At 44.0% G+C, this 12,573-nt stretch overlaps 1 protein-coding gene across 2 annotated transcripts in view; it reads left to right on the top strand.

The window, feature by feature from the left end:
* The window catches only part of DOCK5 (dedicator of cytokinesis 5), a 113,135-nt gene that overhangs the window by 67,819 nt on the left and 32,743 nt on the right, over window positions 1–12,573 (top strand). For both annotated transcript variants that reach the window (XM_067543714.1, XM_067543713.1), the window contains exons 35-44: window positions 495–535; window positions 646–736; window positions 1,956–2,075; window positions 3,031–3,120; window positions 3,993–4,097; window positions 6,175–6,316; window positions 7,906–7,987; window positions 9,453–9,537; window positions 10,440–10,526; window positions 11,662–11,838. In XM_067543714.1, the coding sequence (XP_067399815.1) occupies window positions 495–535; window positions 646–736; window positions 1,956–2,075; window positions 3,031–3,120; window positions 3,993–4,097; window positions 6,175–6,316; window positions 7,906–7,987; window positions 9,453–9,537; window positions 10,440–10,526; window positions 11,662–11,838 (1,020 nt within the window). The remainder of the gene's footprint in view (window positions 1–494; window positions 536–645; window positions 737–1,955; window positions 2,076–3,030; window positions 3,121–3,992; window positions 4,098–6,174; window positions 6,317–7,905; window positions 7,988–9,452; window positions 9,538–10,439; window positions 10,527–11,661; window positions 11,839–12,573) is intronic.

Here is a 12,573-nt window from a genome sequence, read left to right as displayed (position 1 = left end):
TGCCCCCGCATGTGGTTTAGTTCAGGGACGACTCATCACCTCACACTTCTCACCCCCAAATAGATAGAGGTTAGAATTTGAGTTCAGCTTCTTGATCCTCTCTTAGCTGCCAGTCTCTTTATGGGTTACAGAAGTCTGCCTGAGACCCTACATCTCTTAAAGAGAGGAAGGATGATCGAGTGGTTAGGCCACTAGTCTAGGACTTGGGAAACCAGGCTTCAACTCCTCTGCCACAGATAACCTGTGTGATCCTGACCCAGTCACTTAATCTTCCTGTGCCTCAGTTCCCCAGCTCGAGATAATAGCACTTCCCTACCTCACGGAGGTGTTGTGAGGATAAGTACATTGAAAACTGTGAGGGGCTCAGATACTATAGTAATAGAGGCCAGATAAGTACCTAAGATTAATAGCCCTAAACAAATAATTTACATGACTCTGTGAATTCAGTAGTTTTTACATGAGCTTGATTACTGTGTGTATTATTTTCTTGGCAGAATTTTTATAAGGAGAAGAAACGAGAGGATATATATATCAGGTAAGTTGGTTGCCTCCAGAATCACACAGAAAACTTTTATTCTCACTGCTTTTGTGTGCATCAGTACAAGAGGCCTTTACATCAAATCCGTTTACTTCTCATTTGTCTAGGTATCTGTATAAACTCCGGGACCTACACAGGGACTGTGAGAACTTCACAGAGGCAGCGTCCACTCTCCTCCTCCATGCAGAACTCCTTCAGGTGACTCATTAGAGGCAACTTTAGTATTTTTACAGAGTTGGAGGGTTGTAATATTGACAAAGAAGGAGAAGACCAAATGGTGCAGATTAAGCTGTTCATTTTTTGCTACCGTGTGATATTTTTTTTAACTTGAAGAGGCTGCCAAGGACCCCAGTGGCTCTGTAAATTGCACATCTGGTGTAAATTAGGTAGAAAACAGGTGGATGGGTGAAAGCAACAGAGGAATGTAATTTGCATTGATTTGGCATGTAATCCTGCAGAGCTTTGTTTGGGCAGCATGAACTAATGGGTAGAGCACAGGACTGGGATCCAGGAGACTTGTGTCCCATTATTAGCTCTGCCACTGCTGTGTGATCTTGCCAAGACACTTCACTACTCTAGTCTGTACCTGGTTATCTAGTTCATCCCTCTGCACTGAGCAGAACCAAGTATACCCACTGCGTTCCTGACAGGTGTATGTCTAACCTGTTCTTAAATACCTACGATGATGGGGATTCCACAGCCTCCCTTGGTAATCTCTTCCAGTGCTTAACTATTCTTACGGTTAGAATGTTTTCCCTAATATCTGACCTGTATCTCCCTTGCTGCAAACAGAGTCAGTTATTTCTTGCCTGATGCTTGGAGGACATGGAGAACAATTGATCACCATCATGATACAGACCTTCCTTTCCAAAGTGCTCTGAGATCCACTGATGAGTAGTGTATGTTTCATGTTAGGAGTCACCCTTGGCTTCGGTGTGGCTACTCAGATGACGAAGGGGTTGAGGATCAGGATATTGGTCTGAAAAATGAGGGCTTGTCTACAAGCTTGAGTGCTTATGCTGGCAAAACTTTTGTTGCTCAGGGGTCTGAAAAAAACACCCTGCTGAACAGCATCAGTTTTGCCAGCATAAGCGCTAGTGTAGACAGGACTATGTTGGAGGGAGATGCTCTCCCGCCAACGTCATAAAACCACTTCTCCCACCAATATAGCACTTATACTGACAAAACTTGCACCAGTTTAACTAAATCAGTTTAAAGTTAAACCAGTGCAACTTGTGTGTAGACAAGGTCTTTCACCTGTTTTCTGACCATTTATTCCTGCAATGTAACTTACATCTCTCTTTGCATTGCTGCTGAATTTGGCCCAGACATATCCACAGGAGTTGAGCCCACTCACTCTAAACTGCATTTGGCTGAAATATTCCAGTTCTTTTCAACTGTTTTTCCCTTTTCCCAGTGGTCCGATAAGCCGTGTGCTCCCCATCTGCTGCAGAGGGACAGCTACTACGTCTATTCACAACAGGAACTTAAGGAGAAACTCTACCAAGAAATTATCTCTTTCTTCGACAAGGGCAAAGTGAGTCTCTCTGCAGATCTTGAGTGGGTCTTACAAAAAACAGATCTGGAAAGAAAGGGAAAAATGATAATGCAACCGGCCTGTGTATGAATCAAAAAGCTAGGATTTTTCAAAGGATTCAATTGAATTTCAGTGAGCATTGGATGCGTAACACCCTTGGACTCCTTTAAAAATCCAGTGCCCCTGTGAGTTAAAGGTCTGATCCTGCATGATGCTGAGCACCCTTAACTCTAGAGCTGGCAGAATATCAGGGGGCGAGTAATTACCATTGTTTTTCCTGTTTGTCTTTCTTTCTTCACTTTCCCATGACAAACATTTTGTAACAAAATTTTGAACAGTGGAAAAAAATCTGGTCAATTGTACTGAGCTCCCATTAGCTGAATTCTTAACAGATTGCTCCGCCATTCCTTCCCCCTGGTGAATGTAACAGCCATGAAAGGTGATTTCAGTGGGGGTAGTTGCTCTTCAGGGTGTGTACTGAGAAGAGGATTTGACCCTAAAAGGCTAGTTTGAGAAGCAAAAGTTGTTTGTTTTTTAAATAAACGTGTTCTGCCAGTAATATTTACAAGAAGGCACCTCACTGGTAGGAAGATAAAAGACACAGGCCTGAAGCAACACGGTCCGGTGGATCACTAGACTGGGAATCAGAAGACCTGGGCTCCTTTGGCTATCTGACCTTGGGCATGTCATTTCCCCTCTCAGTGCCTCAGTTTCCCCATCAGGGCTAGTGTTACTGATCCTTCTTTGTAAATCACTTTGAGATCTACAGATGAAAAGTGCTGTATAATTATCATGATCATAGTAAGAAATGTAGTCCATACAGTGGGAAGCTCTCTGGAAGGTTAGATGTTTTAATAAAGAACTACTTGAAGTCAGCTACAATTCTTCTTTACCTCTGGTAATAAATGCTTTTATAATAAATGTTCTTTTTTGTTGTTCTGTTTCTTTCCTGGAGATGTGGGAGAAAGCAATCCAGCTAAGCAAAGAGTTGGCTGACACATACGAAAACAAAGTCTTTGATTACGAGGGGCTTAGTAATCTTTTGGTAAGGTCCCTTTTTCTGTCTTTGGCTGGGCTACTACATGTTTAAATGGACGTTGCTGAGCAGTTCAGGCCCATAAAACAGGCTTTTATTTTTAAGTGTTTTTTTTTGCAGAGCTTACTATTAAAGAGGAATATTTTCATATCTTTTTTTTAAACAAAAACTTTCTCTTTTGTCATTAACATAGATGAACAGAAAATAGCGTAGTTTAAATGATACAGTGTTTTACCCTCCTTAACACTAATAAATTAACATTTCCACACAAGTATAATACATTTTACTCATAACTTTAAAACTATTTCTGTATATCTTAGCAACTCATGAGCCCCACTTATGGACTGAACTCCATTGTGCCTACACACAACAAAAAGACAGGTCCCTGTCCCAAAAAGCTTACGGTCTTACTGAACCTGCAAAAATATAACTAGCTGCTATTTATGTCCCTTTGGATGGGGATCATCTGCCCTGCTCCACTTCTGCCTGTGCCTGGATGTTTGATGCCATTTTGTGTGAGCAGCCTCATATTGTTTTTCTTTTTTAATGTCTGTGAAGACAAAGGAGGGTTTAAACATTCCCCTGGAATCACAAAAATCGCAGCATTGATTTAGTGCATGAGAACCAAGAAGTGACATTGGCTATGACTGAAACCAGTCCCAATATCAGTGAAGTATAAATAGTGCTAACACAGGATAAGCAAACAATAAATTGTTTTTTGGTTTTTTTTACAATTTGTTTGGATTTAATAATATAAGTAATAATTCATAGATGTGTTACTAACAGCAAAGGGTGAGAAAATGGCCTTGTAAATATGCTTGGCAATGTGTCTGTGAACTCAGAAATGAACACATCATGGGTTTTCTTTTCCTTTTTTCCAGAAAAAACGAGCCACATTTTATGAAAATATTATGAAGGCGATGAGACCTCAGCCGGAGTATTTTGCTGTTGGATATTATGGGATGGGTTTCCCCTCATTTCTCCGGGTAAGAATCCTGCAAGTGCTCAGACATTACAGTGATGGGTTCTATAGGAAACCTAGAGAAGAGATTTTTCAGAGCTTTCTAGAGGATTTTGATGCTAAATTCTTATGAATCTGAAAGTTAATTGGGCATCCAAATCACTTAAGTGGCATGAAAACCTGAACCTAAATGGAAATGGCCTGAATTCTCAGTTACTCAGGCCCTTTTACACTAGTATAAATGAGAATTCAGGTCAGTTTGTTGCCCCTTGCCTGCTGAGTGATCCGTGTGATCTGATATGGACTTAGAGGGAATCTTTCTCATATTTATGTGCTCTCCACAGCTCTCTTAACAGCTTCATTGATCTTCATTGGAAAAGTGTTTTTTTTTCTTGTAGATAATTGACCCCATGTGCCTCCAGACTGAATCAGTCTAATCTGAGGATATGGCTCACTTCACTTTAGGCTGTTAGTAAGACTCTGTCCCACCCAGATGCACTGGAATGCAAAGATGCTTTCTGTTCCAGATAGCTATTTAGGCTGGATCCACACTGGATATCATTTAAAAAGCCAGCCAACATGAGAGAGATGGGCAGGGTGCAGTGTGCTGGGAAATGTTCCAGCCAATGTATTTTTAAAAGGGGATGGTGGACATTTCACACTGGGATGCTTCTGAAGCTACTTGCCCTAATGGAAACGGAGCTTATTAATACCAATTATCTGGGTGGGACTGAATGGCACAGGGTATCGGCAATGGGTAACTTGCATCTCTAGTCACCACTTTGACTTCAGTTCGTTGACCAGAAGTCATCACTGTTTGGTGGCCTGTATGAAATGAGTTGGTGTTGGTCCAGTACTTAGTGGCCGAACGGCCACATTGCAAAACCACTGATGCAGCTGGCCACATGGTCAGCAGTCTCTGCGAGAGGCCAAAGATGGAATGGATCATGGAGTTGCACATTTGTTCTCACCTTTAGAGAGGTCTCTCCAGTTGGGGCATGTCCAGGAGGCGCTTGTCCTGCTGATGTCAGTGATATACAGTTAATCAGATAGTCTCAGTCTCCAGATGTGACAATCTGAAAATCCAGGGCCTGTACCAGTTTACTCCTCAACTTCTTCAAGTTGGTGACCTGTATTTGATGTCAAACACTTACACAACCCCTTTACATGTATTCTAAAAGTAAGGGTAAAAGTTGTATCCATGATAACAGTAATAAGCCTGTATCATTTAATTGAGTGTATTTTTGAAAGGTTGATAGAGAATACCTGACCTTGAAAAGAAAGGATGTGCAGAGAATTGGGTTCTGAGATTTCCTTTCCTTTTGACTGCAATCCAATTCTGGGCTTTGTCCTATATAGCTCCCCACTCCCAATTTTTTACACTTGCTATCTGGTCACCCTACCACTAAGACACATGCATGATGGTTAACAACATGTGCTAATATTTGATGTGTGAAATCACTCAAGCATTCGAGCAAACTCAGTGACTCTTTCGTGGAGAAATGAACTGCCAGTAACATACATGGCTGCAAGATGTCACTGCTGTGAAAGGTGTGCACTTGTGAATTGATTGTGGATCTCTAGGCTCAGCCCAGTTCTAATCCAGCCTTCATCTCCGCTGTTGTTTGTTCCCATTGTGTATATACATAAGTATTTATATGGCACGGATGGCGGTAGTATGACTGCCTTACAAGCATTAATGGATTTTTATCTTGTCAGCTCCTGTATGAAGTATTGTCTTCATTTTGCTAATGGAAAACTGAGCGAAGGGTAAAATTAAGTGACTTGACTGGGGTTATACAGGAAGTCTGTGATTGAGCCGGGAATTGAACCAAGCTCCCTTGAGCTTCTGGGCAGTGTTTTATCCACTGGATCATGTGTGATGGAGGGATTAGTGGGTGAGGTTCTCTGGCCTGTATTATGCATGTGGTCAGTCTGGATGGTCGGATTCAATGACCTTTGTAATCATCTACTCTATTAGTAATCAATGAATTCATAAGGAAAACATGGCTTGACACAAAATGTAACCCACCCAGCTTACACCCGAAGTGAGTGTGATGTATCAGTCGCTTCTAACTGTCATTTCCTCCTGTTGCCTGCAGAATAAAATCTTTATTTACCGTGGCAAGGAGTACGAACGAAGGGAAGACTTCGACATGAAACTACTGACCCAGTTTCCAAACGCTGAGAAGATGAGCAGCACTGCCCCTCCAGGAGAGGAGATCAAGTCATCCCCTAAACAGTGTATCTTTTAGCTCTGGTTTGGTTTGACACGGTTCAAGCCCTACTTCCTTCGCTTGGGGTAGCAGAATCTGTTAGGCTGGTACTTTTTCGCACAACATGTCATTAGACTGCGGAACTCATTGCCACAATGTGTCTGAGGCAAAGAACTTAGCAAAATTCAAAGAGGGATCAGACATCTATACAGATGACAAGGATATGCAATAATTCTAATGCTAAGGCAAATAAATAGGGATATAAAACCTCATTCTTCAGAGTTTAAACCAGTCTATTAGAAGTTAGGATGACACTTCTATGAGGGTCAGATTATCCCACAGCTACCCACTGTGGGGTTTCTTGCACCTTCCTGGCAAGTGGTGCGGGCCAGTACTGGAGACAAGACACTGGGCTGGATGGACCATAGGTCTGATCTATTCAGGTATTCAAGGGGTGAAAGTGGGGTACAAAGAGGGGCCATGTCTCATCTCCTGGACAATGCAGTTTATTGGCAGTCGTGAGGACTCTGATTATTTTCCTCCCAGAAATTGATACTTCTTTAAATGTACTTTTAATTTTTGTAATCCTCATAAGTGCTGGTTGTTTCATCAGAGGGACTCAAAGTATGTTGCAGACATTAATTAAACCTTGCACCATCGCATTGAGATAAGGAATATATGGGGAATCATATCGCCCACCATTGAAATGCAGCCACTTCTGGGGAGCAGTGAAGCAGCTGATTAACAGCAACATTAGATGACTGGCCAAGCTGTGTGTCTTCCTTTTCATTCAGGGTTTTACTGTTCGGGAGTCTTCAGTAGAACAGAACCACCCAAAATACTGCCCAAAACACTAATATAAACGGTTGTGTGTTAGGCCACTGTTGTAGACCATGGTAGTAGTATTTATTTAATCTCTGTCATAGCTCACCAGTGCAAGAGCTGGAGTTAGAAACATCTCTTCATTGATTTAACTGCCTCCCCCCCACACACACTCTCTCTCCCCCTCTACAGAGTTGGGACTAGAAGCCTGTGCTCTCATGGTGTGTGTACACAAAGCGAGCCTTCCAACCCAGGTAGGCGGTCTCATGTGAGCGGGGCTCATGCTAAAAATACCAGTGTGGATGTTGCAGCTTGGGCTGGAGCTCCCAGGGGGTTGGGCGGGCGGGCTTGAGAGCCTGAACTCCAGCTCAAGCCGCGATGTCCATCCTGTTTGTTTTAGCACGATCGCTCGAGTCCCACTACTGCAAGTCTGTCTGCAACTGGGAGCAACCCTCCCAGCCTAGGTAATGTAGACATTCTCTCTATCTCCAAAGCACGTGTCTCTAACACTCAAGCTCAAGGGAAACTCCATTACCTGGAAGTAGTGGTAGTAGTAGATCCCTTATCCTCTGTGTGGGCCAGTTCTTAGAGGGGGACACATGCATGCTCAGAACATTTTGCTGGGTTATGTTAATGAATAACGTGCATTCTTTAAATGTCAAGACAACAGTGCAGGAGGAAAGGGGGACGGTTCAGAAATCTAACATTGAAGAAAATGAGAAGGCTATTTCTTTCCTCCTTTTATTCTCCCATCAGAGATCCTGGCGTTTTCCATCCTTAATAGGAACCGCTCAGATGTGCAGTGCTTTATAGTGAAGCCTGTGATGAAACTGCCACTCAACTATAAAGACAAGCCTGTTCCGGAGCAGATCTTAAAGTAACTTCCTTTCCTTGCTTTGTTTTCACTTAAGGAAGCCGAGGTGGTTATCAAGGGCACCAACCACAATTTAGCCAGTATGAGCTGTGGTTTTCTTAAACACATGCATGGGAATCATTACTCCACATTTGCCACTGTCCAGTGATTATGGTGCCAGAATATTTCCATTTCAAATATAGGTATCATGGGAGGAGATGAATGTTGAGTTTTTAATGGAGTTCTATGGGTTTCAGCTAGAGTTATCCCCTGTATGAATTCACTCCCCACGGGTTCTAAGCCAACCACATTATATATGGCTGTATACAATCGTGGAGACTTAAAGTCCTAGGTGTCCTGTTATATTTATTATTTATTGTATTACCGTAGCATCGGTCTACTGGCAATGGTCCTACTAATGCAGCCTAATATGCTATTAGCCTTCTTGGCAACCAGGGCACACTGCTGACTCGTATCCAGGTTCTTATCCACTGTAACCCCCAGGTCCTTTTCTACAGAACTGCTACCTAGCTCGTCAGTCCCCAGTCCGTAGCTATGCATGGGATTCTTCCGTCCTAAGTGGAGGACTCTGCACTTGTCCTTGTTGAATCTCATCAGATTTCTTTTGGCCCAATCCTCTAGTTTGTCTAGTCACTCTGTATCCTGTCCTACCTTCCAGGACATCTACCACTCCCTCTAGCTTAGTGTCATCTGCAAACTTGCTGAGGGTGCAATCTACCCCATCCTCCAGATCATTAATGAAGATGTTGAGCAAAACCGGCCCCAGGACCGACCCCTGGGACACTCCGCTTGTGACCGGCTGCCAGCTAGACATGGAGCCATTGATCACTACCCGTTGAGCCCGATGATCTAGCCAGCTCTCTATCCATTTTATAGTCCATTCATCCAACCCATACTTCTTTAAATTGCTGATAAGAATATTGTGGGAGACTGTATCAAAAGCTTTGCTAAAGTCAAGGTATATCACATCCACTGCTTTCCCCACATCCACAGAGCCACTCATCTCTTCATAGAAGGCAATCAGGTTGGTCAGGCATGACTTGTCCTTGGTGAATCCATGTTGACTGTTCCTGATCACCTTCATAAGTGGGAAGGGTTTCCTGCCCACACAGCTTAGAAAATTGTGTTCACAAACGTGAGAGAGAGCCGTGTTTTAAACCTAGTAGGCTCAGGACATCCTGATCTTCTGCCCCTACCCTGGCAGCAAGACCCACCTGGTGGGGAGAGCTGCTACCTAATCTCCCACTCCAGCAGTGCCATTTCAGGGTACAGTAGAGAGTGCTCACAACTTGATCCTCATCTCCCCTGGGCTGAAGTACGGGTAGAACATGGCTTTTTGCAGTGTACACAGGGGAGAATGAATCATGTTAGGTCATAGCTGGGCCACAACCATGTTTAAACATAGTAGTTTTTGGAAAAGAACAAGAGGAGGAGGAGAAAACCCACCATTTACTGTGTCCTTCCTTAGCTACTACAGAGCCAATGAGGTGCAGCAGTTCACATATTCTCGGCCGTTCAGGAAAGGAGAAAAAGATCCAGAGAATGAATTTGCGGTGAGTCCTTCACTTTCTATTCAAAACTCCTCGGTTCTGTAAGCAGTGGGGAAATTCTCTTTGTGCATTACCTTTCTCTTCATTTCAAAGGGCCCTGTCACCTGGTACCTACCTAACCACTAAACAGTGATATGAAAATCAACAGGTTTAGAAGGTGTTCTTCTCATCTCCCCAGCTGTAGTAACAGCATTTTATTATTTAAATGTGAACCCAAGAGCTGGGCCTGATACCATGATCTGAACACATAGCAGATCTTCTCTGGGCAAGGAGGTCAGGAACTGGGGTCCTGCCACTGGGAATTCTCTTGCTCCTCTGTCCAATAGTCCAAGATGGGTCTCTCCAGCAACAGCATCCCTATGGAGTGCAGTTGTGTGATTGGAGTTTGTTGTGGGTGTGATTATGTATGAGAGAGTCAAGTCCACACCCATAAAGCATCAGTAAAGACCACAGCACTTTGAATTTAGTCCAGCAATGGAGGTGGAAATTTCAGTAGAATTTATGGACCCTGGGTGCATTAGACATTTTTGCACTGGTCTTTGTTGCTTTCAAGAAGAGCTGTTGCTGCTATGTAGTGGCTATCCTCGATGTTACATGCTGCCTAAATGTGTTGTATCCCCCTCTAGGGGCTAGCCCACATAGAGAATAACAACCTACTGTTGCTACCAGCTAGTGGACTTACTCCATTAGCTTTAATGGTAGGAAGCTGTGCTTTGCTTCTGAAAGGCCTGGGTTCTAGTCCTGTTGATGACCTGTCATGATCACATGGAAGTCATTAAGTCAGCCCAGTAAGTTGCAGCCGTCTGGTCTAGAGGTGCTGAAAACCTGGTCTGGAGCCCTAGAAAACATGGCAGTTGAATTGCAATGTTTTCCATAACACGTTTCCTTTTTAATTCCCTGACCAGACAATGTGGATTGAAAGAACAACCTACACAACAGCCTACACATTCCCAGGTATCCTCAAGTGGTTTGAAGTCAAACAGATTACAGTGGTGAGTCCTTTGAAGAGGTGAAATCCAGTAAAAGGGGCTTTACATTTCGATAGCCGGGCAACGTTTGGATTTTGCCAGACTGGATCAGACCTTTAGAATCATAGGAGATGAGGGTTGGAAGGGACCGCAGGAGATCATCTAGTCCATCCCCCTGCTCAAAGCAGGACTAACCTCAGCTAAATCATCCCAGCCACGGCTTTGCCAAGCCACAGCTTAAAAACCTCTAATGATGGAGATTCCACCACCTCCCTAGGTAACCCATTCCAGTGCTTCACCACCCTCCTAGTGAAAAACTTTTTCCTGATATCCAACCAAGACCTCCCCAACTTTGGCCCATCATGTCTGATGTGGTGACCCCTGATTTCTGTAGGTTATTGGCATGAGAAACTAACTTCCTTAAAGATGTGGTTAAAGGGACCTCTATATAAGTAGAAAGAATGAATCCTGTGTATGTCAAGTTCTGGGCTGTTTTTCATTGTCTTTATTGCACATTTTAAAAGCCATTATCACACACTTGGCCCCCTGGCAGGTTGACAGCTACAGAGGGCATGGGAAAGCCTTAGACAAAAGCAACTGTTGAGGGTCCTGCTCTTTTGGGGGGTGTGGTTCTGGGCTGACTTGAGAACACACAGCTTATCCTGGTCTTCCCCTCTGCCCCACATACGCTGGCAGCAGATCCCACGTGTTAGGGAGAGCTGCAGCCTAATCTCCTATTCCAGCAATGGCATTGCAAGGCCTGAGTGATGGGGACACACAGCTTGATCCTCATTATCCCTACTGGCAATAGCATCGGTTCAGGAGGAAATAAGCAATTGAATGACTGATATCTGCTCTCTCACTAGCAGCAGGACCCAGATAGGGAGGAAGGGGCGGAAAAATCACCCAATCTCCCACTCCTGCAGGGCTGGAAGGGAGCTGGGACTCGTATCAATCTCCCATTCTGGCAGCAGAATTGGAGCAGGAAGCCACTCAGAATCCTTTTTTCTGCCCTGCTCTTCTGCCGCTCTTGGTTTGAGGCCCAGCCCTGTGCTGTGATGTGCTAATATTCATGTGCAGGAGTGCGGGAGTTTCCTACTCTTACATTCCACGGGGGGTCTGGGGGGGATTACTCAGCCTCCTCTCTCTTACCGTTCAGGAGGAGATCAGCCCCTTGAAGAATGCCATCGAAACCATGGAGCTAACCAATGAGAAAATCAGCAACAGCGTCCAGCAGCATGCTTGGGATCGAGCCCTGCCTGTGCACCCACTCTCCATGCTGCTGAACGGCATTGTGGATCCCGCAGTCATGGGGGGATACACCAACTATGAAAAGGTCAGCTGGTTTCACTTAGGCTCATCTCTTTATCCAAAGTGTTGACTTCAGAGGGGAAGGATGGTCTAACGCACTGAACTGGACTCAGATGCTCTGGTTCAATTTCTAGCTGTTATGCAGACCATGGGCAAGTCACGAAAGGCCAGATTTCTTTAGGTACCTAGTAGGATTTTCAAAAGCCCCTATACACTTAACACCCACCAGTGGGCGCCTAAGTAACGTTAAAAATCTGGACCTTAATCTCTCAATGTCTGTTGTCCATCCATAAAATGAGCATAATTGTTCTCTTCTTTCTATCGCCATTGCTCTTATCTGTTTAGGTTCTAAGAAAAGTGGTAAGAACAAAGGGCAGTGGGGAAGGATGGTCCAGTGGTTAGGTTGCTAGGCTGGGAATTGAGAAAGCTGGGTTTGATTCCTTGCTTTGCCACAAACTTGGGCCAATCACATAGCTGCTCTGTGCCTCTGTTCTCCGTCCGTACAATGGGAACGACCCTACATCACTAGGGCGGTATGAGGATAAATACATTAAAGCTGCTGAGGTGATGGATGCAGACAAATATATGTGGCTTAGTCCACTCTAAAAATTAGATTGACTTAGCTATGGTACTAAGGCTGTGGAAAAACGTCATGCTGTAGTTAGGTCAACCTAACCCTTGGTGTAGACACGGCTAAGTTGACAGAAGAATTCTTCCATCAATTCTACCACCTTTTGGAGAAGTAGATCAACGGAAAAAA

This window comes from Emydura macquarii, unplaced genomic scaffold (assembly GCF_026122565.2).
Source record: "Emydura macquarii macquarii isolate MOO-44397 ecotype Brisbane River unplaced genomic scaffold, CSIRO-AGI_Emac_v2 contig_967, whole genome shotgun sequence".
Lineage (NCBI taxonomy): Eukaryota > Metazoa > Chordata > Testudines > Chelidae > Emydura > Emydura macquarii.
This window is presented reverse-complemented; position numbering and strand designations above follow the sequence as displayed.